Source organism: Balaenoptera borealis, assembly GCF_965194805.1.
Source record: "Balaenoptera borealis genome assembly, chromosome: 11".
Taxonomy (NCBI): Eukaryota; Metazoa; Chordata; class Mammalia; order Artiodactyla; family Balaenopteridae; genus Balaenoptera; species Balaenoptera borealis.
Genome location: NC_138868.1, coordinates 25,317,148 through 25,345,099, shown reverse-complemented (window position 1 = coordinate 25,345,099; position 27,952 = coordinate 25,317,148). Strand labels below are relative to the sequence as shown.

At 52.7% G+C, this 27,952-nt stretch overlaps 2 protein-coding genes across 5 annotated transcripts in view; one reads left to right on the top strand and one right to left on the bottom strand.

Annotated features, from left to right (window-relative positions):
* NAT10 (N-acetyltransferase 10) overlaps window positions 1–14,055 on the top strand; it is a 39,674-nt gene extending 25,619 nt beyond the window's left edge. For all 3 annotated transcript variants that reach the window (XM_082343691.1, XM_082343692.1, XM_082343693.1), the window contains exons 19-29: window positions 252–368; window positions 1,205–1,338; window positions 1,550–1,598; window positions 4,981–5,077; window positions 5,162–5,272; window positions 6,201–6,373; window positions 6,886–7,005; window positions 7,377–7,475; window positions 7,861–7,934; window positions 8,956–9,039; window positions 13,320–14,055. In XM_082343691.1, the coding sequence (XP_082199817.1) occupies window positions 252–368; window positions 1,205–1,338; window positions 1,550–1,598; window positions 4,981–5,077; window positions 5,162–5,272; window positions 6,201–6,373; window positions 6,886–7,005; window positions 7,377–7,475; window positions 7,861–7,934; window positions 8,956–9,039; window positions 13,320–13,431 (1,170 nt within the window). In that variant the 3' untranslated portion in view covers window positions 13,432–14,055. The remainder of the gene's footprint in view (window positions 1–251; window positions 369–1,204; window positions 1,339–1,549; window positions 1,599–4,980; window positions 5,078–5,161; window positions 5,273–6,200; window positions 6,374–6,885; window positions 7,006–7,376; window positions 7,476–7,860; window positions 7,935–8,955; window positions 9,040–13,319) is intronic.
* Window positions 14,056–19,784: 5,729 nt separating this feature from the next.
* ABTB2 (ankyrin repeat and BTB domain containing 2) overlaps window positions 19,785–27,952 on the bottom strand; it is a 181,600-nt gene continuing 173,432 nt past the window's right edge. For both annotated transcript variants that reach the window (XM_082343689.1, XM_082343690.1), the window contains exons 14-17: window positions 27,822–27,912; window positions 23,601–23,669; window positions 22,795–22,908; window positions 19,785–21,430 (exon numbers count right to left, since the gene is read on the bottom strand). In XM_082343689.1, coding sequence (XP_082199815.1) covers window positions 21,233–21,430; window positions 22,795–22,908; window positions 23,601–23,669; window positions 27,822–27,912 — 472 coding nt within the window. In that variant the 3' untranslated portion in view covers window positions 19,785–21,232. The remainder of the gene's footprint in view (window positions 21,431–22,794; window positions 22,909–23,600; window positions 23,670–27,821; window positions 27,913–27,952) is intronic.

Here is a 27,952-nt window from a genome sequence, read left to right as displayed (position 1 = left end):
GGACCAGAAAGCATGCTCAGCCATCCTCACGTTCTTGACGGGCTGGACAGTGCGAGAGTGAGGGTCATGCCACGCTAGGTCTTAAGGGTCTCTGCTTTGACCTTGTTGAGGGGTTTCATTGGTTCTCTTTGCGAAGTGCAGTTTGACCTGGAGTGAAGGCTTTCTAGAAACAATACAGGGGCAGAGAAGTGGTGTAGACACTGAGGACATCTCTCTTCCCTTTGCCTGTTTCCCTCCGTGTTTGCTCACAGATGGGCTATGGCAGCCGAGCCCTGCAGCTGCTGCAGATGTACTATGAGGGCAGATTCCCTTGTCTCGAGGAAAAGGTCCTGGAGCCCTCACAAGAAATTCACACTGTCAGCAGTGAGGTAAGCATCTTCTGGCCGAGCTCCTGGTTCCGGGGAGGGCCACCCTCTGGGTCTTCAGGAGTATCACCAAGAGCTGTCTTGTGGTCTGGGCTCTCTGAGCAGTAGCAGCAGAGTTCCTCTCTGGTTTTGGAGAAGCTTCTCTTTCTCCAGCTGACACTGAGGCCCTCGGATCACCAGCATCCGCCTCACCTGGAGACCCTTGACCGCTGCCCCAGACCTCCTGAACCCCAGGCTTGGGGTGGGGCCCAGGAAGCTGTCTTAGCTCCCAGGTGATGCTGACCCACATGGCAGCTTAAAGCCACCGCTGTGCACTCTCCTCCTCTTAGTACTGAACCCACACTCAGGGAAGCTCTTTCCTTCTGGGTAAGAATGCTTAACGCTAGGAACTGGGACAGCTTTTCACACGGGTTCATTTGATTTTTCACAGTGTGCCTGTTCAGGAGGTGGGAGGTGGGAAGGGGCTTATACTTAAGGTCGGGCTCAGAGGTTTGTCACTTCCCAAGACACAGAGCCATCCGGTGACAGACCTGCATCTTCAGCCCCCATCTTCAGAACCTTACCTCTGTCTCTTTGTAAATGCGTTTGGCATTTCTAAACCGTGTGGCTGTTTCCTGAATTCTGGGTTTTGAGCAGTGTGAGTCCGTGCTTGTCTAGGGGTTTGGTATCCTTAGGAATGATGACTGGACTTAGTGGTGATTTTACATTTTAAAAACCAAGACACCTGTCCCAGTTTTTGCTTTGTTCGTCCAGAGCTTGGTGTGGCAGGGGTGCTTGGGAATGTCACTAACCTTCCTCTCTCTCCGCTGGGTGGACGTGCTCTCCTCTCTGGCATGCAGGCTGTCAGCTTGCTGGAAGAGGTCGTCACTCCCCGGAAGGACCTGCCCCCCTTACTGCTCAAACTGAACGAGAGGCCTGCCGAGCACCTGGACTACCTGGGGGTGTCCTACGGCTTGACCCCCAGGCTCCTCAAGTAAGCGTCTGCCTGCCCTTCCTCCCGCAGCGTCCCTTTGGCCTCGGTGTCCTGAGAATGAGAGTCCTGTGGGCTGCGTGTCTGCCTTTGCAGTGGTGTCAGCTGTCCCTGACGCCCCCGCACCGCTGCCTCACCCCCCGCCCTTCCCAGTCTGTGTGTCAGCCGCTCCTAGAAGGCACACGTGGTGACCTGCTCTCTGTATCCTTTGCAGGTTCTGGAAACGAGCTGGCTTTGTTCCTGTTTATCTGAGACAGACCCCGGTGAGTGAGGCGTCTGGCAGAGGAAGGGGGTGACAGGTGTGTCCTTGCAGAGCCCTGGTGCCTCCCGCTGTGCCCTGAGTGGTGTGCCTGTGCTGCCAGGAGGCCGCTCTGAATGCCCCCAGAGCAGCCGCCCTTACGGAGGGCCACGCGGTCACTCTCCCCACTGTGCACTGTAGCGACTTCGTGCTCCACGCTGAGGTGGCGGAAGTGCACGTGGGCTTGTTCACCACGTTCTGGAATCCTGTCACTGGGGGCCTCCTCGAATTTGTATTTTTTAAAAATAGGAAGAAAAGTGGTTTTAGGGGAGGAGTGCATACTATAAGCTGGTATCTGAAGGAGGGATGTGCTTGTGTGGACAACAGAGCCATAGAGGATAAAATGGAAGATGAGAGAGTTAGTGGCTGTCAGTTCATTAAAAAAAAATTTATTTAGCACGTGCACTGAATCAAGCAGTGAGCAAGACAAGCCGTGAAGCTTATTTTCTAATGAGTAGAAATAGGCAGCAAAAAAGTGAGCAAACAAGAAGTATTCAGATAGTGACAGTGTAATGAGTGGTCAGGCTTCTGAGGAGTGACCTTTCAAACTGCAACCTGAATGATCAGAGTGGACCAGCCATGTGACAGTCCTGCCTGCAGAAAAGTGAGCGTATTCAAGCAGAGGGCACAGCAAATGTGAGGACCCGAGGCAGAAAGGAAGTTGGTGATTTGAAGGAAACAAAAGACCAGTGTGGCTGGAGGGCCCTTGAAAGGAAAGGGTGGTGATTGACGGCGGGGCAGGTGGGTCTGGGCAGGGACTCTGCGCTCCCTCCCCATTCAGGTGGAGGGAGGGGTTAGAGGGAAGGTGCTGGGGCTGCCGTGTAGACGATGGACGGTGGCCCATGAGTAGAGGTGGGGAGATGAGCAGCTTGGCTGGGGAGGACGTGGTGAGGGGAGAGAAGGGCCAGATGCCAGGGGTGTTTGGGAGGTGAACTGAGAAGAGTTGAAGGATGGGGGTGTGGAAGGTAAGTGAACAGAAGTATCAAGGGTAGTTCTTTGGGTTTTGGCTGGAGAGACTGGCTGAGAAACTGGGTGTTGGAGGTGCTGTTTCCTGAGATAAGACTCAATGGGGGGCTTCCCTGGTGGCGCAGTGGTTAAGAACCCGCCTGCCAGTGCAGGGGACATGGGTTCGAGCCCTGGTCTGGGAAGATCCCACGTGCCACGGAGGAGCTAAGCCAGTGTGCCACAACTACTGAGCCTGTGCTCTAGAGCCCGTGCGCCACAACTACTGAGCCTTCGCTCTAGAGCCCGTGCGCCACAACAACTGAGCCTTCGCTCTAGAGCCCTCGAGCCACAACTACTGAGCCCGTGTGCCACAACTACTGAAGCCCACTCGCCTAGAGCCCATGCTCCGCAGCAAGAGACACCACCACAATGAGAAGCCCGCGCACCTCAACGAAGAGTGGCCCCCACTCGCCGCAACTAGAGAAAGCCCGTGAGCAGCAACGAAGACCCAACGCAGCCAAAAAATAATAATAATAAAATAAAATAATAAATAAATTAAAAAAAAAAGACTCAATGGGGTAGGACCAGATTTGGAGGTGGAAGTGGGAATTGTTTTTGGCATAGTAAGTGTGTGATGCCTATTAGACAGCCAAGTGTGGAAGTATGGAATAGGCAGTTGACTACAGGAGTCTGGAGATCAAGGAAGAGGTCGGGGCTGGAGACAGATTTGAGAGCCATCAGCATACTCTTAATAGAATATACTCTCGGGGTCAGGGACTTTTTCGGTGCGGGGGGGTGGTGTCTGTTTTCTTCACCGCTGTAACCCTGGCACTTAATAGCATCTGCTATGCATAGTACATGTTCAGTAAGCACTTTTGTTCAGTGAATAAGTATTTACAGCTGTGGAAAGTAGGGGCTGAGCATAAAGAGGGTGAGTCCTTAGGCTCTGCAGCATTTAGAGGAATGAGTCAGGAAACACAGCAAGGGAGGCTGAGGAGTAGCCATGATCTGTAGGAGAAGGGCAGGGGCTGTGGTGTCAGAATCCAAGAATAACGAGCGTTCCAGGAAGGGGAGTCATGGCTGTCAGAGAACAAGTAAGGTTAGGACAGTTGACCACTGGATTTGTCGGCGTTGGTGATCTGAATAAAGGCAGCTTCAGTGGAGTGGCGGGATCAACCTGACCAGGGAGAATGGGAGGTGAGGAAATAGACTGAATACACGATTCCTACACCAGCCAAAGGGAGCAGAGGAATAAGGTAGCTGGGGGGAGATTGGAGTCAGGGCAGGTTTGTCAGCCGGGAGATTCCAGAACATGTTTGTTTGCTGCAGGGTGTGATCCTGTAGAGATCATGCAGATGCAGGTGAGGGGGGCTGATTGCAGGACTACAGGCCCAGAAGAGGCAGGAGGGTAGGACCTGGAGTGCAGGGACAGAGGTGGCCACCGCATCCCTCACAACAGGAGGGAAGCAAACAGTGGGCACAGAAGGTATTGGTCAGCTGGTGGAGTTGGTGCTGGGAGCATGAAGAAGTTCTCCTGATTGCTTCTGTTTTCCCAGAGAGGGGAGGCCAGCAGCTGAGAGGGAGTGTTGGAGGTTTGGTTTTGGAGAGTTCAAGGTCAATATCCAAGGGTGGCACCCATCTTGAGAGTTCAGAGCTGGACTGATGAGGACCACTGGGTGTGTGGCTGCTTCCACGTGGGCAGGAGCAGCTGTAGAGGGGCTGGGTCCTTGTCAACGACCCTGGTCAAAGCTGGAATGTAAGTTTGGTGGTCGACTGCAAGGAACACACAACCAGTGAGTTCAGCGTGGACCACGGTATGTCCCTGTGGTCTTGTACTGTGCACTGCTTGTTTGTGACTTGGTGGTGGCGTTTTGTTACTTGAATGCCCTTCAGTTGAAATCCATTAGATATTTTTATGGTGTTGGGCTTCGTGGTTGTTGTGTAGTAGAAATTTTAAAACCTGTGGTTACTGCTTTAGTACCTAAAGGAGCCTGCACTTGCAAACCTGTTGCCAGCAGGGGAACTCTTGCCATGCTGTTTTTTGGCCATGCAGTTTTTGCTGCGAGCACCCAAAACACGTTGATTGGGTCATGTGGAGTTTAAGCTGTAATGCCTCTCGGTTCAGAATCTGACCTGATGTGAGCAAGGGGCTCACAGCAGAAGACATGCTCCGAAGGTCTGAGCAGCTTTGCGCCATCGCTGGGGCACCTGCTCAGAAGTTGCAGGGCAAAGTGGTCTTTGGAAGCTGTCGTGTAGGCAGTGGGCCCTGCGAGAATGAAGGCGAGGCCGCCTCTCCTGCTGGGGAGGAAGCAAGGGCCCTTGTGAGCGTGCTTGCCCTTCAGCAGTGACAGGTCCTTCATAAAAGGGGGTCTTGGTGCCAGTTAGGGATTTGTGTTTCCCAGAATGACCTGACCGGAGAACACTCGTGCATCATGCTGAAGACGTTGATGGACGAGGATGAGGCCGACCAGGGCGCCTGGCTCTCTGCCTTTTGGAAAGGTGAGTGGGAGTGGAGGTGGAGGGTGGCCAGGTGCAGGCACAGGGGCCTGCAGACCTCTGACACTGTGTGGTTGAACCCCGCAGATTTCCGAAGGCGATTCCTAGCCCTGCTGTCCTACCAGTTCAGCACCTTCTCTCCTTCCCTGGCTCTGAACATCCTTCAGAACAGGAACATCGGGAAACCCATGCAGCCGGGTGAGCTGGTGGGGCGGCCGGAGGGCTGGCGGGGCTTGGTTGTGTGGAACAGGAGGTGGGCATGGGGTCCAGGAAGAGGGCTGGAGTAGGAATGGAGGGGCTGGTTCCAGGCCTGCATCTCCCCGACCCGCCTCTGCTCAGCAGGCCCTGCTCCGCCTCAGGGCCGCTATCATACACTGTGCCTGTCGCCTTCATGACAGGACTTGCAGGGTAGGACTTGGCTTTAGAGGTGTAAGTAGGCCTACAGCTGGTCAGTTACGGAACCTAATCTAAATCCTGTGAGCTAGGGTAACTAGCTCAATTCTGAGGCTCAGTTTCCTCATTCATGAAATTGTAATAAGAATATGCTGTCAACCTTCTGTGGCCAACACACAGAAGTGCTTTGGGCATGTAGATTCTGTCTGAATATTTAAAATACCAAAAAAGGTGCAAGGGATCATTAGTGTTAACAGCTGTGGGGTATTTTTTCCCTCTTGCTAGTTACGTGTATGTATACCCTTTTTTTGGGCCAATTATATTTTGGTGTAAAAATCTGTTTGTCGAGCTGGGTGGAGCATGCCTGTTTCCTGTGAAGCTGCGTCCTGAGAAGTGACGAAGTGGGGAAAGTGTTGCATTCCTCTAACCCCAGGGCACGGGAGCCTTTCTTGGTCTGATGTGTTGGCGTGGAACTCTGAGCAAGGGTGACACACCGTCTGTCCCCCTCCCTGCGTGGACCAAGCTGCCTCCCCTTTGCAGGAGGAGGGTCAGGGCGGCCCAGGGTGGGCAGGCACTTTCAGGTGGCTCCTCTCCAGTTCCTGCTGAAGGCCCGGTGGAGGAGCAGCTGTTGGGTGCCACCTGGGACCGTGTTGTGAGTGCCATCTGGGAATCTCGTCGGACCCTGTAAGGGCGTTGGGCTCACCTGACTCGTCTGGCTCTGTCGTATGTCCAGCCCTGTGCCGGGAGGAGCTGGAAGCACTCTTCCTCCCCTATGACCTCAAGAGGCTGGAGATGTATTCACGGAACATGGTTGACTATCACCTCATCATGGACATGATCCCGGCCATCTCCCGGATGTATTTCCTGAACCAGCTGGGGGACCTGGCCCTGTCTGCTGCCCAGTCGGTAGGTTACCTGCTGCTCGTGTGCTGGTTTTGTGGAGCAGTTTATATGCTGGGTGTTGGTCGGATGCTTTGACATAACTTTGTGCATTTAATTCTTCGTGGTGCTGTTGGGGGGGTAGTGGTCTCACCTTTTACACGTGGGGACTCTTGGGCTTTCCAGTCGAGCTGTGTGCCCAGCAGTACAGTAAGTAAGTAGAAGTGCTGCAGTCTGGACCCACGTTCTCCCACCCCACCACGTTGCCTTGATTCTTACTCTGCTTCATCAGAGGTCTAGGAGCACCTTGTACTTGTAGCGTAGCCATAAGGCAGCTGTTTGCCGGGATAAGAAGTTAGTTTGGAGATTTCAGGAGGAGGGAGTTTTCCTGGTGGTTTCAGTAACGGGATGAATGGGAAGATTCCACAATCGTGTCAGTCAGTGTTTTGGTCGAGAGAGAGTAACTCTGGTTCTTGGTGTCGTTTTAATGGGCAAAAGCCTGTCCTGGCAGCCACTCCAACAGATTCTCCGTCCCCCAGGCTCTTCTCTTGGGGATTGGCCTGCAGCACAAGTCTGTGGACCAGCTGGAAAAGGAGATCGAGCTGCCCTCAGGCCAGTTGATGGGACTTTTCAACCGGATCATCCGCAAGGTTGTGAAGGTAACCTCAGCTGAGGGCAGGGCTTTGGCCTGTTTTGAAAAATGTGTCAAACCCACTCCCTGCCCCAGGATGCAGAAATGTTAACATTTGGCTGTGTTTGCTGCAGATCTTTACACACACACACACACACACACACACACACACACACACACAGATATGGGGAACTTCAGCTGGATCTGTAACGTTCCGTGTTCTCTCCCAGAGGCATGCCTGATAGGAGTGTGACACCTCTCCAGTCGGTGATTTCCTGCTCCTCCCGTGAGCGTGTGTACTCCTAAACCGTGCAGAGCGCGTGCTAAGTGACTTAGTGACGAGTGACTGGGTCTCTGCTGCTCCTTCATCTTCTGCTTCTCGGCCTTGGTCTTTTGTAGCTGTTTAATGAAGTGCAGGAGAAGGCCATCGAGGAGCAAATGGTGGCAGTGAAGGCCGTGGTTATGGAGCCGACGATGAAGACGCTGAGTGACGACCTGGTAGGAACACCGAACATCTGCCCCCTCCCCTGTAGGAAGAGTCCCCGGCGCTAGTGTTCTGGGGGTGTGGGGAGCGCGCTCCCCGAGTCTCCCTGCCCCTCGCGTGCACACCCGGTCCTTGACGAGGCCCCCAGCTGAGTGCGTGTGCAAGCTGGCAGTCCGGCAGCTGCTGTTGTGAACTACTTGTTTGATCTTATAGGTTTTCAGAAGGCACGTTTTATATTCATACACACTTCAGTAAGAGCTGCCTCTAACGCTGTGGGGGGAAACGTGCAGAAGGAGAGGCCTGCTGGTCGTCGCGGTCACGTTCTGCCCCCTGGCCTTTTCCTGGGATTTGTCCCCTGCCTGACTCTGACCTACTCTCTCTATGGGACTTCGACCACAGGATGAAGCAGCAAAGGAGTTCCAGGAGAAACACAAGAAAGAAGTGGGGAAGCTGAAGAACCTGGACCTCGCTCAGTAAGGCCCCTCGTGGGAAGCACGGAGCCTCTGCTGGTTGCTTCTAATTCGCTTCCTGGGTGCCCTGGAAGCTGTGTTTCATGGGATCATTTTTAGAAGCACTAGCAGCTAAAAACCTCCTAATTGACTAATTGCATAATTTTGAAGGCTTTGTTTTCCCCAGATGAGCTCTGCCACTTTGTAAGTCATGCCTTGCGGGTCGTGCTCCTGAGATCCCTTGGGTCCCATGTCATGCCCCGGGCCCCCAGGGAAGGGGGATTCTGATCCATGAGCATCCACTTTCAGTGGCCGCTTTTTAATATTTGGCTTTTGATGTGAATTTGTTTGAAGAAAGGATCCTACTGCCAACGAACCAACAAAACCCCTTGTTCTAGAACCCTCCATGCCCTGGAGATTGCAGTCCTCTTTGAGCTGCAGCTATAATGGTGGTACCCGCCCGGTAGATGGATGTGAATAACCGCTCCAGACTTGGTGGCCTCTGAGCCTCTTTGACCTGTAGTCCCGTTGCTGGGTCATTAGTGATGGTGGTTGTTGGATGTGAGATGGAGGTGGCCAGGAGGTCCGTGGGCAGAGTGTTGAGCTCTGCCCACAGCTTTGCAGCGTCAAAGCCTTGACTTGTCAGGACTGCTAGATCCCAGAGAGGTGGGGCGAGGTGGGGCAGACAGGGCCCAGTCCAAGGGCGTGTGGGCTGTGGAGGTGGCAGTGAGCAAGGAGATGCTGGGGGTGACAGGCTCCTCTGGTGGGCGGTTGCTGAGAGTCAGGTGGGAGAAGTCGGGCAGCTGCCTTCTGTGCGGATCGACCCCTGCTAGCAGGCCTGACCGTGCTTGTTCCGGTGAAGTTCCTGTCCCCTGGAGCTCAGCTGCACGCCTGTCCCCTGCTCTCTGCTGTTCAAACGCTGGTGCAGCTCAGCTTGGCTTACGTGGTAGGACGTGTGTGATGAAAACGTTGTCACTCTCTTACTTTCTTTTAAGCGGCCTTCTCTTCTTTTGAGCAGGCTTTGATATTTCCTTTTATTTTTTAGATACATAATCCGTGGGGACGATGAAGAATGGAATGAAGTTTTGAACAAAGCCGGGCAGAATGCCTCAGTTGTCAGCCTGAAAAGGTGAGGGGCTGGCATACATCAGGCAGGGGAGGCATTCTGGCCTGTCTGCTTCGCTGGTAACTTTCACTAGGAAATAGGAGGTTGGAGCAAAAACTTTGAGGAAAGTCACTATTCTTTCCTTTGAGGGATGCTATTTTTGTGTCATAGCTCCCACTGATGAGGCAGGGCCGTTGCTTAGGCCTGGATCTCTGCATCCCTCGTATTCTCAGACATGCCAGGGAGACAGGCTTGAGAACAGCCCTGGAGTTGCCGCTAACTGAGCACTTCCTGGGGGCTTTAATGCAGCATCCCCTTCATGCTCAAAACAGAGGTGGCTTTTTTCTTACATCACTGCTTTATTTATTTATTTTTATTGACGTATGATTGATTTATAATGTGTTAATTACTGCTGTACAGCAAAGTGACTCAGTTATACATATTTATACATTCTTTTTCATATTCTTTCCTAATACGGTTTATCACGGGACCTTGTTGTTCATCCATTCTGTATGTAACGGTTTGCATCTGCTAATCACAAACTCCCAATCCATTCCTCTCCCACCCACCTCCCCCTTGGCAACCCCCAGTCTGTTCTCTATCTCTGAGATTCTGTTTCTGTTTTTTTTTGTTTTTTTTTTTCAGGCTTATTAAGCTTGACCTCTCTAAACTCACCCTTGCACTCTACCCCCTCAAACCTGGTTATTATTTTGCTTTTTTAATAGGGTTTTATGTGTGTTATACACATATATAGTTCAATTCGTGTATGTCTTTTTTGAAACTTTCCTTGATAAAACACACAGCTTCTTCGTTATTTGTGCTTCTTTAAATTGCTGTGGCCCTGTCTTTTTCCCAGATTTGCTCTATCTCTCTTTTTTGTTTCCCCCTTAATATTTATTTATTTATTTATTTTGGCTGTGCTGGGTCTTAGTTGTGGCATGCGGGATCTTCCTTGCAGCATGCAAGATCTTTTAGTTGCGGCATGCGGACCTCTTAGTAGTGGCATGCAGGACTCTTAGTGCGGCACACACGCCAGATCTAGTTCCCTGGCCAGGGATCGAACCCGGGCCCCCTACGTCGGGGGTGTGGAGTCCTACCCACTGGACCACCAGGGAAGTCCCTGTTTCTGTTTCATAGATAGGTTCAATTTGTGTCATTTTTAGATTCCACACATAAGTGGTATCATACAGTATTTGTCTTTCTCTTTCTGACTTATTTCACTTAGTATGATAAACTCTAGTTGCATCCATGTTGCTGCAAATGGCATTATTTTGTTCTTTTTTACAGCTGAGTAGTATCCCATTGTATATCTGTACCACATCTTCTTTATCCATTCCTCTGTTGATGGACATGTAGGTTGTTTCCATGTCTTGGCTATTGTGAATAGTGCTGCTGTGAACATAAGGGTGCATGTACTTTTTGAATTATAGTTTTGTCTGGATATATGCCCAGGAGTGGGATTGCTGGATCATATGGTAATTCTATTTTTAGTTTTCTGAGGCACCTCCATACTGTTTTTCACAGTGGCTTCACAAACTTACATTCCCACCAGCAGTGTAGGAAGGTTCCCTTTTCTCCACACCCTCTCCAGCATTTGTTATTTGTAGACTTTTTAATGATGGCCATTCTGACCTGTGTGAGATAGTACCTCATTGTAGTTTTGATTTGCATTTCTCTGATAATTAGCAATGATGAGCATCTTTTCACATGCCTATTGGCCATCTGTATGTCTTTGGAGAAATGTCTCTTCAGGTCTTCTATCCATTTTTCGATTGGGTTGTTTTTTTTGTTTTTAAGTTGTACGAGCTGTTTGTATAATTTGGAAATTAAGCCCTTGTCCATCGCATCATTTGCAGATATTTTCTCCCATTCTGTAGGTTGTCTTTTCATTTTGTTTATGGTTTCCTTTGCTGTGCAAAAGCTTGTAAGTTTGATTAGGTCCCATTTGTTATTTTTCTTTTTATTTCTTTCTATTGCCTTGGGAGCCTGACCTAAGAAAACGTTGGTATGATTTATGTCAGAGAATGTTTTGCCAATATTCTCTTCTAGGAGTTTTATGGGTATATCACTGCTTTAAAGATGAAGTAACTGAGGCTCTCAGGTGTTAAGTGACTTCCCAAGAAGCATATAGCTAGTAAGAGGCAGAGCCAGAATCAGGATGAGGTTTGTCCATTGCAAAGCCCAGAGTTTTACCTGTTATACTCTCCTTCCTCTAAGCCAGTGGTTCTCAAAGTTTTGGATCTCAGAGTTCCTTTATATCATAAAAATTATTGCGGACCCCAAAGGGCTTTTGTGCATGTGGGTTTTATCTATCAATATTTCCCATTTTTTAGAGACACAGATGTAGAGAACAAACGTGTGGACACCAAGGGGGGAAAGTGGAGGTGGGGGGAGGTGGTGGTGGTGGGATGAACTGGGAGATCGGAATTGACATGTATACACTAATATGTGTGAAATAGATAACTAATAAGAACCTGCTGTATAAAAAAATTAAATTAAAAAAAATTTCCCATTTTAGAAATGAAAAACTGAGAAATTTTAAAAAATGTTTATTCAGAATTAACAGTCATGGACTCTATGGGTTTTTTGTTTTTAAAAATACCTTTTTCATAAAAATTTTAGTGAGAAGAGTGGCATTGTTTTACATTTACATTTTTGCGGATCTTTTTAATATCTGGCATACTAGAAAGCAGCTGGATTCTCCTGTCTGTTTCTGCATTCAATCTGTTGTGCTATCACACATCTTGTAGCCTCTGGAAAACAAAACAATTGGGAGAGAATGAAAGTGGAAGAGGCAAATAATGTATTAGGATTATTATGAAAATAGTTTTGACTTTGGGGCCCACCAGGAGGGGTCCTGGGGGACTCCAGGACTCCCTGGACTACTCTTTGAAAACCTTCGCCCTCAGCTGCTTCTCTGCAGAGCGGTGTGTTTGTAGATGACAGTGGTTCCGTGGGGCGGCACCTTCACTGGAGTTTCCCTTGGGAAGATAGTGAGGCCTCCCCTGTCCTGGGCCTCTGGAGATGAGGCTTCCACAGCTGGTTTGGGGGTTTGTGGGGGTGGTGAGTTCTTGGCATTGCCATAAACAGGGTCCCCTGAAGAGTTTATTTGGAAAGAGGAAATCTTGTGACTCTAGGAGCCATAGTTCCCAGAAATCAGATATTCTCTTTTGCTGTCTCCGTGAATCACTGTGCTATCTGGAAGATTCCAGCATCGGTGCTAGCCTCATTTTCCTGATGGTCTCTGATGTGGCACAAAAGCCCGCTGTCAGTGTGTCCTGATTTCTGGTTTGGACAATACGGCAGATGCGGCCCAGGGCCCGTGATGGCCGCGTATTGAGTGTGTCGGCTTTGAACAAGGCCGGCTCTGGGCCTGGTGTGGAGACGGCCTGCTTCAGTGCTCTGCAGAGCTCGGTCTCTCCCGCTGTTGGTTTGGCTGTCACTGCCCCTGAGGAGCCATCTGCATTACCCAGTCTGTGTGGCCATTCATGCGCTTGAGGGGTCTGGGGAAACGTGAAAGCTTGCACTTTTGGAGGTAAGAATGCTGATAACTGTCGTTCCGAATTCTTTGAGGCCTTTCTTCTGTCTTCTGAGCATTCACTTCATTCAGGTGATGTTAGGTCTCAGGACAGAATTGCTCACCCTCCCCTTATAGGGAGGTGTTTGTTTCCAGGGCAGAATGACACTGGAGAGAATCCTTAACCTATAAGGGGAAAGGAAGGTGGCCATTTGCTGAGTTATTCTCATGTTAATCTATCTGTGAGGAACCTGCCGGCCAGCTGAAATGTGTACCCGAGTTACTATTCCTTTGGGTTTTCTTCTCATTTAGGAAAAATAAAATAACACATCAAAAAGTATTGTATGGTTTTCCTGGGAGTTTCGTGCTTTGTATTAGGGACTATTCTCAGAGTCATTGGGATAATATGTCTGGTTTCCAGCGTAATCCTTAGTGGTAAGTGGTGGGAAGGAATTTTCCTTATAACGCCTTAGATTTTCCTTAAAGTCTTGGGAGGGGGAAACGTGCAGATTTCAGGAGTTAAGGCGTAGATTTGTTTCTCCACAGACTGAGAGCTTGGTCAGGGCAGGAGCTGGGTTGGTGTGGTGTACCCCCAGACCCCAGCACAATGCCCGCTAGGGCTGCGGAGGACATTGCTGTGTGACTGCGCGTTCTTACATCACGTTTCAGATGGCGGAAACCCTTTTTCAGACAAAGCAAAGCAAGCTTAAAGCAAAGCAGCCTGAAAGGTTACAGATCCAGGCATGCTTCATTCTTTCTCTTTCTACTCCTGTTTTTTCTTCTCCAGTGACAAGAAAAGGAAGTTGGAAGCCAAACCAGAACCCAAACAGAACAAAAAGTTGAAGAAAAACAGAGATGTGAAGAACAAAAAAGATACAAAACTGAAGTGGAAGAAATAGTGGAGAGTAACTTGGGTGTCGGTGGCTGACTCGTAAGGAGATACCCTGACTTTCTGAACTGTCTCTGGCTGGACTGAGTGGCAGCTGACTAGACTATTAAAAGCAGTCGCTTCTGAGTGGGTCTGCTTAGAACTCGATGGTTGGCAAACCTCCGGCACCGTCCCTCCTCCCCCCAGTCCAGGCCTGCCTTTCCCATTCGTTCATATTTTGCTTTGGGCCCAGGTTTTTCGGTTCCTTCTCGCACGTGTAGAAGCCACGCTGGCTCTTGTCCCTTCTCGGGCGTCAAGTACACGGTCTTCTGGGGATGTTCAGGAGGCTGCTGGGGGAGCACCGGGGCCTCTTGTTATGAACTTGTCCAAACTCCCTGGGGCCTGGAGCCGCAGAGGCTCTAGTGCAGCCAGGACTGGCGTCCTGGGACCCACATTGCCGTGTGCCGTTCCTCTCCTGGCCCTGGCAGTGGCCCAGAAAAGCCTGAGTTCTTAGGATAGGAAGGATATGACATCTGAGTCCCCAATACCTGTTTTTTCATCCATTTGGGAAAAAATGTTGGGAAAGACCCTTTTGCTGGCAGGGGTGAGGGGGTTAGAGAATCTATTTTTAATAAATTACATCCTAGAAAGATCAGCTGCCTGTGTGCTCGTCAACTGAACGTAGGTGGAAGTTGCACTTTGCTCATTTCTTTTGGTGGATCTTGGCTGCCGGTACACTTGGGAGGGTGCTGGCATCAAGGCCGAGGGTGGGCAGCGTGGCCAGGGCTTACTGACCCAGGAGCCCATGGGAGAAGTGGCCGTGCTGACCGGTGCTCGCTGTGGTGGTTCCGAGGGACTTGGGATGGCACCTGGAGGCCAGCTAGCTGGGCCTCTTCTGCCTAGCTCCTGTCAGGTCGTTTGGTCCTCTCCACAGAAATTATGTGGTGGCTTCATGTGTATTTTGGAATGTTTGATGGTGTCTGCTTTCCAGTCCCGAATCTGATACCATTGTTATTGAAACCTTGACCCTGCATCCCCAACCAGGGATCGAACCAGGGCCCCCTGCAGTGGAAGTGTAGAGTCCTAGCCACTGGACAGCCAAGGAATTTCCCCTCTGCTGGTGCTATAGGATTGTTCCTCATCCACGTCACCAGGTGCAAGGAGAGCTCAGAGTGGAAGTCAGTTCCGTCGTGCTCTGGTTCTGATCCGCCTTTCTCCCCGCCTCCGCGTGTGGGTTAATGGCGATCCTTCGGAGCTCACTGACCGTGTCGGATTTCAGCTTCTGTATTTTTCCTTATTTTAAAAAAACTCATGTGGTGGCCTTGGTTACTGATCTTCCTTGGTTTTTCATAGACTTTTAAAAGGACTGGGCCTCTGTGAGTCCAAATAGATCCTTTCCTCAGCCCTGATAGGTAATCTGGTTCCTAGAAGTCTGGTGTGTGGACGGGGAAGGAAAGGGAGCTTCTGGACCAAAGAGGGTTAAATGTGCACCTCCCAGGACAGATGGCCACGGGGAGACAAGCAGATTCTGACTGCGTACCTGGGACCACTGTGCCTTGTCCCTGTAGGTGTAGGGCCTTTTGTCTCCTGGAGCTGCAGACCCCCTATTAAGTCTGAAGGAAAATTTAATGAGATGAAAAATTTTTTTGATCCATTTTTCTCAGGTGAGTGCCTGAGCCTGCCTTTCAAAGACGATTTTCTTAAGGAGAGCGGCTAAAAAGCAGAGTCACAGCCCCAAATGGTCTGAGCTGAATGACATCTTAAACCTCTCCAGCCACGTCGTCCCACAGGTGCAGGACCCAGATCGGCCGAGCCCTTGCTTGGCCCCTCTAGCCCCAAAGCCCGTCCTCTGATCTGCTCCAGGGAGCCTTCCTGGCCTTGACACTGGCTCTGCCTGGCCCTTGCTGTGACCTGGGGCACACCTCGTAACCCAGGTCCAAATCTTTGTAAACCGTTGGTGGTCATGACAGCACCTCCCTCACGGGGCTGCCGCGAGGAGCTGAGAACAGTGCCTGGCGTGCAGCAGGCACTCACCAAGCCTCTCTGGGTTCTGTGGCATGTGCCAGTGTAACCCGGGGAGCTGCTCCATTACCCACGAGCGCTAAGAGGGGCTGAATGAGGACTGGCTGGCTTTGTTGTAAACCACAGGCTGTGCTCGAAGAGGCCCACCAGGGCAGCTAGGAGCGTGCGCTTTGTAGTCAGACCAGTGCAGCTCTGCGTTCTCTGACAAGCCTCTTGACTGACAGCCTTTCCCTTTGCGCATGAAAAGGAAGTGAGCCTTTCGCCTACTCTATAGTCTTGGCCCTTTTATGTGCAAAGCGTGTGTTCCTAAACAGGTCTCTGCACTTGGTGGTTGTGATCTTGGGTTCTCCTCCAAACCTGAAAAAGCACGCCTCCCCCAGACCTCACCATCTGGCCTCCAGACAGAGTGACATCTGTAAAGCTCGCTGTCTCAGGAAATCTCACTTGCAAAATGAATTCAGATAGGCTGCCTATGAATGCTGTCACCAGCCTGGGGAAGGGGCTGAAGAAGCCTGAACAAAGAAGAGTCCTCAATGGTCTCCACCCCCTCCCCCCCACCAAGCTGGGAGGGGGGCCAGTACTGGCCGGCTTCAGCGCTTCCAGTGCTCGTCTGTCCCCCACAGTCCCGGAGGACTCCGGGGTGACCAGGAGATGACACAAAGGGGGCTGTTGAGGCTGGGGGAGGGGAGGAAATCGGTGACCGTCACCTTGGACAAATGTAGACTCATTATCAGAGGCCATTACACCAGCCGCAGGTCCGAAGGCCTGGAGGGGGCGGGGTTGGCATCCCCAGGGCCTGAATAGGCAGTTCAGACTCCAGACGGCTGCCCTCCACCCTGTAAACAACTGGTGAAAGTTGAAAGGGGGTGTGGATTCTGCAGAAGGGTGGGGCGGCAGGAAAGGGAGATGCTGAAGCTTTTCTTGCGTTGCTTGCAGTGGTTCTGCTGAGGAGAAAGCTGTGATAATCCCGGCATCTGGATGCTATCGGGCAACCGGCAGGAGCAGAAAGGAAAGGGAAGTATGGGGAGGAGGAAAGCAGGGGGCCAGACGCTGCTGAGGAGGGCAGGCTCGGTGTCAGCCTTGGTGGCCCGGGCTGGACTCGGGCTCCCTCTCCTCTGGATGGGTTTCCTGGGGAGATTCCGGCTGAGTTAGCCCAGCTTCTCACTGCCTGCGGGGCAGCTAGAGTAGAACGAAGTCCCCCTTGCTTTTCAGGGACTCCTGCCCAGGAGAAGTTCACTGTCTTCTTCCCGGCCTGCCTTTGGCTGCCGACAGCCTGAAGCAGGCAGCGGACGAGAGATGCCCCCATGCTCCGGAGCAGTGGCCCGACGAGGAGGCCCGGCCGCCGGGGCAAGTAAGGTGACCAGACGCACCCCCGTTTCCATTCTAGTCCTCCTGGCCCCTTGGAGAATGTCCGATTTTTTTTCTAATTATTTAAGTGCTTGCTTTAGAGCGTGTTTCTGCTACACGCAGGCTCAAAACGGCCCCACCCCTCCCTTATCTCACCTTCCCTTCAACCGTCTGCCCCCCAAAAAGAGAAAATATGGCTGAGCTCCCATCTAGAGCCAGGTGCTGACTAGATCTTGCCTCTTAGGCTGCGTGCTTGACTGAGGCACGTCCTGCAGGGCTGGGGGACTTGTGGGGAGGGTGGACACGGACCTCTGTGGGGGATCCCCTGCAGGTGGCGAGTGCTGGGGAGGGACCACCCCCCAAGCTCCCTCAGGGGCCTCGGACCAGGAGGATGGTGCCGAGGGGTGCGCCTCCTCCCCAAGGCCCCCAGAGGGCGCCATGGTCCGTGCTGAGCCCTCTCCCCACGGAGGCCAGGGCCCCAGGCTGCCTTGCCTGGGCTCCACCAAGCAAAGCCCACAGCAGGCCTTTCCTGGGACTGACCCCGTGCGGTCTTCACGTTGTCCCCCAGCTCCCGAGTCCTGGCCTGTCGGTCACCGAACCACAGCCACTCCAGTGTTCCCAGCGGCCTTAGGAATTTCTCTGCCTGCTTCAGGCAGGAAACATTTTTCAAAGCCTTTATTTCTGCCTGGACTTCGCACCTAAGACAAACTACAGCCGACCCCAGAAAACCCTTGGGCCTGAGTCACCGGCTTCCGGTCCTCCCTGCATTAACAGGTGACACAGCCAGCTTGGGCTCAGCAGGGCCTGAAGGCAGCAGCCACCAAAGGGCGGGGGCCCCTCCTCAGGCCCCCCTCTTCCTGTGCTGGGCCACACAGATTTTGACTGTGCGAGGGAGGGTTTGCAAACAACTTTCCCAGTAGCCCCTGCATCAGGGGTGTGGGGAACCTGGGCTCGGGCAAAGCAGGAAAGCCCCTGGCGGCTGTCTTTCTAAACACTTTTAAGTATAGTTGATTTACAATGTTAATTTCTGCTCTACAGCAAAGTGATTCAGTTTTATATACATATATACATATATATATATGTATACATATATACATATATATATATATACATATATATATATACACATATATACATATATATATATATATATACATATATATATATATATATATGTCCTTTTTTGTATTTTCCATTATGGTTTATCATAGGATATTGAATCTAGTTCCTGTGCTATACAGTAGGACCTAGTTGTTGATGCCTTCTGTATATAATGCTTTGTGTCTGCTAATCCCAAACTCCCAGTCTACCCCTCCCCCTTGGCAACCACAGGTCTGTGCTCTGTCTGTGAGTCTGTTTCTGTTTCATAGATATGCTCATTTGTGTCGTATTTTAGATTCCACATATAAGTGATATCATATGGTATTTGTCCTTCTCTGTCTGACTTCACTTAGTACGATAATCTCTAGGTCCATCTGTGTTGCTGAGTTCTTTTTCATGGCTGAGTAATATTCCATTGTATGTATGTTCCACATGTTCTTTATCCATCTGTCAATGGACATTTAGGTTGTTTCCATGTCTTGGCTATTGTAAATAGTGCTGCTGTGAACATGGGGGGGTGCATGTATCTTTTTGAATTATAGTTTTGTTTGGATATATACCCAGGAATGGGATTGCTGGGTCGTATGGCAACTCTATTTTTAGTTTTTGAGGAACCTCCATACTGTTCTCCATAGTGACTGCACCAATTTACATTCCCACCAACAGTGTAGGAGGGTTCCCTTTTCTCCACACCCTCTGCAGCATTTATTATTTGTGGACTTTTTGACGATGGCCATTCTGACCGGGGTGAGGTGGTACCTCATTGTAGTTTTGATTTGCATTTCTCTAATAATTAGCATCTTTTCATGTGCCTATTGGCCATTTGTATGTCTTCTTTGGAGAAATGTCTCTTCATGTCTTCTGCCCATTTTTCGACTGGGTTGTTTGTTTGTTTGTTGATATTGAGCTGTATGAGCTGTTTGTACATTTTGGAAATTAAGCCCTTGTTGGTCACATCATTTGTGAATATTTTTTCCCAGTCTGTAGGTTGTTTGTTTCATCGATGGTTTCCTTTGCTTTGCAAAAGCTTATTAAGTTTGATTAGGTCCCATTTGTTTATTTTTGCTTTTATTTCTGTTGCCTTGGGAGACTGACCTAAGAAAACACTGGTATGATTTATGTCAGAGAATGTTTTGCCTATGTTCTCTTTTAAGAGTTGTATGGTATCATGTCTTATATTTAACTCTTTAAGCCATTTTGAGTTTATTTTTGGGTATGGTGTGAGGGTGTGTTCTAACTTCGTTGATTTGCATGCGCCTATCCAGCTTTCCCAACACCACTTGCTGAAGAGATTGTCTTTTTTCCATTGTATATTCCTGCCTCCTTTGTTGAAGATTAATTGACCATAGGTGAGTGGGTTTATTTCTGGGCTGTCTGTTCTGTTGCACTGATCCATATGTCTGTTTCTGTGCCAATACCGTGTTGTTTTAATTACTGTAGCTTTGTAGTATTGTCTGAAGTCTGGGAGGGTTAGGCCTCCTGCTTTCTTTTTCCTCAGGATGGCTTTGGCAATTCTGGGTCTTTTGTGGTTCCATATAAATTTTAGGATTGTTTGTTCCAGTTCTGTGAAGAATCTGACAGCTGTCTCATTCCTGGCATTGTGTTCCCGTCCTTCCAGTCCAGCTCAGTGGCACGTAAGAAGTGCTCAACGAATGGGAACACACCTACCCCATTGGACAGAACAGGAAAACTAAGGCCCAGCGAGGGCTGGACTGAGGCTGAGGTACTAAGTGGGGTAGGGCAGGGGTTGGCAGGTGGCCACAGCACAGCTTCCAGCAGGGGTTCTTTCCCTCTGAGACATGGGTGCCCCAAGTAACCAGGGAATCAGCTCTGGGTTCTCTTCCTGGTCCTAAATGGGCTCCTCCCCAGCTCTGAACTTTGGATAACCCTCTGTCAGGAGCCATGAGGCCAAGGTCACTGTTAACAAGTGTTTATTGTTAATAAAACCATAGTACATTTACAATAAGTGACAACATTAATGTATAGTTACAGTATCGTACAATATTACAGCAATAAAATAACGCCTATTCCTTTGTACATCCAGCTCAAGCAGCTAGTTGAAAATATTTTCCAGGGTTGCAAGCCCCCAGGGGTTTTTCAAGGTGACCGAAGTGACACCTCCTAAAGTGCCTGGGGCTTCTGGTGAATAAATAGTTTCTAAGGTACGGCCAGACAGCTGAAGGCGACATCCAGCACAAGCTGTCCAGAAGGTTCCCCCCAGTGTCTGGCCCATAAATACGACAAGGGTCTAGGCCCAGCGCTGTGTCTCCACCCCAGGAGAGCCTGGAGCCTAGAGAATGACAGTGGCAGGTAGTGGGGAAGAAGTAGAAGGGCCTCCTCTCCCAGTCCTTGCCTTCCACCCATGCCCCGTCCTTTAATTCCCCAAGACCCGCAGTTCCCAATGGGAAGTGTGGGCCCTGCTCTCCAATCCAAATTAAAGGACTTTTTCACTGGAGAAACTGGACCAGGGGGGCCGTTTAGGGCTCTGCCTCCGGAGCCCACAGAGGCAGCCTGATTCTAGGCTTGGGATTTCAGCATCGACCCTGAAAACAGCAGCAGCAACAAAAGCTGAGGCCACCAGGCTCCTCCACTGTACCCCATGCCACTCTTGGCTCAGACCAAAAGCTTGAAAGGCATTCAGGGGAACTAACTGCCTTCTACCACTCACTGAGCAGGATGGTGATTCCCCCCGCACCCCGTCCCCCCAGAGGAGGGCCTCTGTGAGGCCAGACAGCAAGAGAATGGACTGAAAATGGACTCAAAGTGACCCTCTGTGCACGATCCCTGGCCCCCTGGAGGCCCACATCAAGTCTTTCAAAGGCACAGCCCTGAATAAGTTCGGGGTTTGGGCAGTATTTCTGATGTGACATTGAGGGAAAATACCAAGTTTTGACTGAAATGGCCCGGGGCCCAAACAGAACATACATTCTGTACATTCATAGGGATGCCCACACCCCCGAAAAGCCCCAGTTAGGACAGTCTGAGCTGCCTGAGGCCCCGGGGGGAGGGCACGATCTGAAGCTGTGTTGAGCAGAGCTGAATCAGCATCACACGAGGGTGCGTGCGTTGCGGCCCTCAAGGTGTGAGCGGTAGGTGTCGGGGAGGGGTTGGGGGAAGGGCCACCTTTTGGCCACACCTGCCTTTGGCCCATCACTGGTTGAGCCAGTGGTTAGCTCTGGTCCTGCCCGGGTCTGGCTCCAAGAGGGCCTGTAACCAGCCTCCACCCAGCAGGGCCCCAGCGTGTCCACAGGCCCTGGCTACGTGCTGGCCCAGACACCCCGGGAAGCACTTGCTCCCGGCCCTTCCCACCCGCTAGGATGCCTGGCGACAGAGCCCGGCCCAGAGCCAGCCGTCCCCCAACCTCACACCCGTGAGGTGACGTAGAGAGAGTGCACGCGCTCGGCCAGGGTGCTCTGCAGGTCCTGCAGTGGGTCCAGGCCCTGCACTTTGCTGCTGCGGCCGTAGATGAGCTGCCGGAAGGAGTCCTGCTCGAGCAGGGCCTTCATGTGCTTGAGGAAGAAGCCCTCGCAGAACAGGGCCAGTTCGGGGGCGCTGTGGATCTGTGGGGCAGGGAGAGGGAGGGGGGTGAGGCCCACTGCCTCAGCACAGCCCTGCCTGAAACCTCCCCCTAACCTCACCTCCAAATAGTACCCGTGGGTTAAGGCCCAGCTTCAAGCCTCAACCTGGGGGAGGCATGTCCTATCTCGGGGTGACTGGCCCCTTATCTGAATTCCTTCCATAAGCCTCTCCTTGGGGTTAGACTGATCGGGGTTCAAATCCCAGCTGTGCCACCAGGAACATCCCTGAAATCTTGTTCTTGGCCTAGGTCCCGCTGGTGACGGCTTGCTGAATGCCAGTCATCCCTATTGGATTGGCAGCTCCCTCACTAAGGGCAGGGACTGCCCACTGTGGGATGTCCGGCACAAGGCCCAGCACACGAGTGTTCACCTGGTAAATGCTCAGTAACTATTTTAGGTCAACAAATATGGAGTGCCCGCTCTGGGCCAGGCGCTGGGCGCAGGCCTCGAGGCCCGGGTCTGCGATGCTGTCTCAGAGCTGATGTTCCAGTTCAGGAAGACAGGGAAGCCAAGGAACCAACCAGGCCAGGAAACCACAGAGTGTGGTCAGTGCTGTGAGGAAGTGAGAGTGGGTGAAGGGGCAGAGAGGTGTGTGACTCGGGGGAGGCCTGGGGAAGTCAACAGGGCTTGGGAAGAGCTTCACCGGAGGAGGGGACAGAGATCGCAGGAGTTCTGGGGTGGGAATGAGTTGAGAAGGAGACGTGGGCCGCGTGGCTGGGTGAAGGCAGAGGGGAGGCATCGGAAGGGGAGATGTGGACAGGGTCCTGGGGCCCTTGTAATGGGCGACAGATAAGGGCTGGATTTTATTTAGTTTGCAGTGGAAAACCTTTGGAGGGTTTAAGTAGGGGAGTGATACGGTCTTTATACTTTTCCAAGAGTCTTGTGGATTGCAGGGTGAAAGCCAGGAAGTGTGGAGGCCAGGGCAGCAATTGCCCAAGAGAGGGGGCAATGGTGATGGAGGGAAGGGGAGGGACTGCTGATGTGTTTCAGGAGTGTTTCTAGGTGTGGCAGATGACCATGGCGTTTGCTGAGAGGAGGAAGACTAAGGAGGACCGTGCTGGGGGGAAAATCAAGTAGTGCCTGGGGAACTGATTTGACTCAGGCTCAGCTCCTTGCCCCAGGTCTCACAGCCTGGCGCGGCACGGCTGGGATGGGAACTGGGATCCAGCCGGCTCATGGCTCAGCTCCCAAGCTGCTATGCTGCCCCACTGGGCGGCAGTGACGCCAGGCTGCAGAGGGACTTACAGTGCCCTTCAAAGCTGCCTGGCCACCTGCATTTTCCAGCCAGGCCACAGTGGAGCAGAGTGTGTGTTGGGAGGCAGCCGGCGGGCATCGGGGGTCCTCACCTTGGCATACTTGTAGGTGTTCACGGCGCTCTCCACGCTCAGGGTCTGGGAGCACAGGATCTCGCAGTGCCGCTGCAGGGCGTCCAGCTGGAACAAGCTGGCAGCTGACAGCAGCTGGCAGGAGGCAAAGGAGGCCGTGGGTGTGCGTGGCCAGGTCTGCGGCCCAGGCATCATGGAACAGACAGCTGCTTTGTGCTGTGTGCTCTGCTTCCTCCCGACCTCCAGGGCCCTCCCCCACTGCCAGTCAAGTCTGACGGCCTAGATTCATTTCTACTCTAGGCTGTCTGCGTATTGGCTGGGACACCTCGGGAGGCACCGGATGGGTGACAGACGCTGGTTGGGATTTCTGACGTCAGGAAGCCTTCAGCTATAAGCTGCCTGCTCATCTACGTGACCTTGTAGCCAGGTGCCCGGCCAGCAGTGGGTCCGTTCTCTGAGCAGTGACCTGGTGAGGGGAAGGCCTCGCTGCCTTGTGATCCTCCTGGGCCTTCCATCCTCAGGGGTGGCCCTTTCTAACCCCGAGGTGTGGCCCGGGAGGCCGGGCTCCGTGGGTGCACAATTTCCCACACTCTCCTGGAACGGCGCTTCCCGTCGCCAGAAGAGCAAGGACCAGCAGGGGACCAGGAGGTCCTTGCAGAGGCCACCTGCCTTCCCTCCTCATCTCTCCAAGTGCTGTGTTCCTGAGAGCGGGGTTGAGACCTGGAAGATGTCGCAGGCGGGGGACACAGGCATGGCGGGACTGGGGGCCAGGCTCACGGCCTCCCTGCTCCTCCCCCTGGGGCCGGGCAGACCGGCCAGGTCCTCACCTCCAGGATGTCGCCCGTGGGGATGTCCATGGATTCTGTTCCCCCGTAGTACAGATACTGCATCATCATCTGTAGGGAGGAGAGGCCCCGTGTGAGCGCCAGAGGGACCCACAGCACCGAAGTCCTCACCCGGCACCCCCAGAGTGCCACTCCAGCCGCTGCCGGCCTCGTGGTGCCCCCTGACCTCTGTGTGCTGACGTCTGCACCTCCCCCGACTCTCGTCAGACATTTTTGTGTTTTCGCTGGAATGCGTGTGGCAAGCTTCCTTCCACAGAGTGGTTTCACTTCAATCCTCACGACAGCCCTGTGAGCCCAGGAGGGCAGATACTACTCACAGCTGGGGAAACTGAGGCCAGGGAGGGGGGCTGAGCCCCCCTCCCCAGAACCCTTCCAGCTCACCAGGCACCACGCCGCTCGTTTCTCCTCTTACTGAAATTCTAAATATGGGGTTGGGAGAGGGGGAGGTGGGGCTCTGAGGGGGCGACTGTCTGACGGGCCACCCTCCCTCAGGATCCCAACTCCTGACCTCCCTGTCTGCGCTAGGCCTCCACGTGGAGGTGACAGCCAGATCCCGACTCCCCCCTGGAAAGTAAGGTGCAGAGCTGGGACAGGGATCTGGTCCAGAGGTCACCTTGCTGACCAGCCCAGGACCTTCAGGATTCTTGGGAGCACAGGGCCCTGGGACACCACGTGAGGTGGCCTGCGGGGAGGGAGGCTACATTTAGTTCCGCTGAGGTCTGAGTTACAAGCTCTGCCATCACGCTGGAGACTGGGGAGTTTCCCAGTTGGAAAAAGAAAAATGATTCCCCCTGGTTGGCTGAAGAAACAGCCCCAGCAAGGAGCTGGCAAGTGTGTAAGTAAACACGGCTCCAGCCAGCACAGTCAGGCTCTGTTAGGACTGGCCCCCAGGCTGGAAGCGGCACCAGAGGAAAGGAGCCCAACCTGGGGGACGGGGGGAGTGGGGAGGGCCCGCCAGCCTCCCCCAGGCCCAAAGGCCTGTCCAGGAGACATCAGTCTCTCCCCCTCAGAGGAGCGGGGGCGCCCAAAGGCCTTCCCCAGCCCCTGCTGGAGCTCACGTGGCGATCCTACAGTTAGACATATGTGTCCATGTGTCCCACGGCTCCAGGTGGTACCTCAGGTGGGCCCACGCCTGCTTTCCTCTGCCATCCCCATGCTGGGAGCTGAGTGGGTGCTGAGCACAGCACCAGCAGGACAGCGCTGAATGCCCAGGGCTGGGAGTGGGGGAGGTCAGATCTGCAGGGATTCTTTGCTGAGGGATGGCCTCAGGGCAGCCCCTAGGTGAGAAGGGGCCCAGGGACAGAGGCTGGGAGACAGGTGGCAGCCTGCAGCTCCCCTCCCTGTCCTGGAAGGCAGCCTCCTGCTGCATTTGGTAGCTGGTTTTGGCCAGGCCCAGCCATCTGTGGCATGTGGATCTCCCTGAGGTCACCTGAATGCATACGAGTCCACAGAAGTCAGACCAGAATTGCCCTTCTGGAGGCTGGCTGAGGGAGCTGGGCTGCTGGCAGGCAGCCTGTGGGGCTGGACTGGCCGCCCAAAGGGCTGCTCCCTGTGAGCAGCGGTCGGCACCAGCTGCAGGAGCTGCCAGGCTTCCTCCTGCCCAGAGTGGGCCACCAGGAATGTGACCACAGGGAGGCCGCTGATGCTGCAGGGACAGGCCTGGGGTCAAGAGCCACGTCAGAATGGCAGGGCTCTCCCCCAAAGGCCTGGGTTTAGTCGGCAGTGACCTTGGCAAGTGTCTAGACCTGTGCTGTCTAATGCAATAGCCACTGGCCAGGTGTGGCTTTTGAGCATTTGAAATGTGGCTGCTCTGGATTAACACGTGTTGTGTCAAAACTGGATTTCGAACACTTAGTGTGAAAAAAAGAATGTAAAACATTTAATTTTTTATATGTTGAAATGATACTATTTTGGCTACATTAAGTTAAATAATATTATTAAAATTCATTTCATCTGTTTCTTTTTGTTTCTGTGGCTACTAAGCGATTTTAAATTACCTATGTGGCCTGCATTATCTTTCTATTGGACGATAGCACTGCTTAGATCTCCTTGGGCCTCTGTTTCCTGTTCTAGAAAACAAATAATGACCGCCATTTCTCTTCGTGCTGTGAGAGCCAATGAGATGTTTGGGGGCTGCTCTGAAACTTTTAGGCTTTTTTAGGGTGCACTGGCCCTGGATTGATGGCTTCGGGCTCCCCCCACTGATGGCAGAGCTCTGTCCCCAGAGGACCCCTGGGGCGAGGCCAGAGGCTAACATGCCCAGGCTCATGTGTGCCCCAATGTTAGACCTGTTGTCCCCGTCTACCCTCGTGACAACCCCGAGAAGTCATCAAGGGCTGCCCAGCCTGTCCTGGAACAGGCATCCTCCCCTGCTGAGTGAATGCAGCCTTGATGGCAGTGGTCACCCGTGCCGCACGTGTGCCCTTGCCCCCCGCCCCCCACCGCCCCATCCCTGCTGCCCTTCTCAGACCCGCCTCCTGTGTCAGAGCCTGACCCCACCTCCTGCTCCAACTCACCTGGACTTCGGGCTTCTTAGCCAAGTAAGTTTCTAGAGCTGCTCCCCTCCCCAGTGAGTTTGGCTCAAGGGACGGGAAAAGGGGGGGAGGGGAGACACCCTATGCCAGACCCTGGGTCTCCCACCCTGTTGAGTTGCCGAGTTCCATCCACTCTCCCCTCGCCCACTTCCCTTCATCCTGCTGTCACTACCTGGTCACCATCATCACTTAGCTGGATTTCTCAACAGCCTCCTAACTGGTCCCCTTGGCTGCAGTCATGCCCCCTCCAGTCCCTTCCTCACCCTCCAGAGTGAGCGAGGTAATGCAAACTGGACCATTCCACACACCCTAAGATTGAATCCTGGCTCTGTCACTTCTCAGCTCTGTGACCTTGGACAAGTTACTAAACTTCTCTGTGCCTGTGACCCCTCATCTACCAAGAGGGGATAACAAACCTGTACTTCCTAGGACTGTGCTGTGAAGCTTAACTGAAGAACAGGGGCAGAGCACTTGGAACCATGCCTGGCTCAGTGTCTGTGATGATGGTGACCTCTTAGTGGCTTCCATCTGTCCTTGGGTTAAAGCTCAGGCCCTTCATGCTATGGCTTCTGGGGGCAGCTTCAGCCTCATTTCTGAATGTTCTTCTGAATTGCTGCCAGGACTAGGCCAGAGGGCATCTCCTGAGCAGGTCGTGGTCTCTGGCTTTCGGACCCTGCGTGCACTTCTTCCTCTACCTGGAGCCCCCGATACCTGGCTGGCTGCCCTCGTCCTCCAAGAAACTTCCTTCTCCACAGCTTTGGGTTAGATGCTCTGTCCTGCTCTCCCAGTGCCTTCTTCACCACACCTATACCATTAATTCATAACCCTGTCTCGTGGAGGGCAGGGTCTGTTAAGTCACAAGACTGTCCTGTGCAAGGCCAGGTCCTACACCCACCCACCAGCTGCCTCTTGGCCTCAGTCTCAGCCCCTGAGGGTCATGCCTGCAGCCTGGAGATCACTTTCTAGAAAGGAGCTCCCCACTGGGGCTCAGCGTAGACCCCAGCCAGCCTCCTCCAGACCCCACCTGCCACCCCTGGTGGCCAGCCTGTGGAGTTTCCATTACGCAACCTCTGAGGTTCTCCGAAGTTTAGAGATCAAAAGTCCTGACCTGGATCTTCCACACCCAGGATGGGCTCACCATGGCTTTTTCTGCTTGGCCGGCATGGCTGGGGTCTGACGCTTGGGAGGAGTGACGTGACTTACACCAGCGCACACGCATGTCACCCTCCACCCACCGGGGTCTTGTTAAAATGTGGGGTGTCTGGGGTGGGGTCTGAGGTTCTGCATTCCCAACAAGCACGCGGGCAACGTCTGTACTCTGGGAGCTCACTCCGGGGAGCAAGGACTCACATGCTGCACGTGTGGTGTGTGCCTGTCCTTACACGTCCATCAGTCTGCCCAGACCCCTCACCCAGTGGTTAGAGCTCAGGGCCCACGAGACAGGCTCTGAAGCTACAAAGTCACAATGGAACGGCTACCTTTGCCTGGGAAAAACCTAGATGCTCCAACCTGACCACTGAGATTCAGCAAAACACAGAAGGCACTGGGGACGGAGGGGAAGATTATGACCGACTCACGGCTGCTCCCGCCCAGACGGACGAGCCAGGGTGGGGCTCCTGGGGGGGAGGGGGCATCCCCTGAGAAGCGTGCAGCACTGAGGTCCACATACCTGAAAAATGTGGTACTTCATGTCACCGATCTCAATGGTTTTGCTGCTGTTGCCATCTTGTTCTGATTTATTGGTCATCAGTGTCTTGAACCTGGAGCCAAGGAGATGAGACAGGACGGGGCTTGAACGTG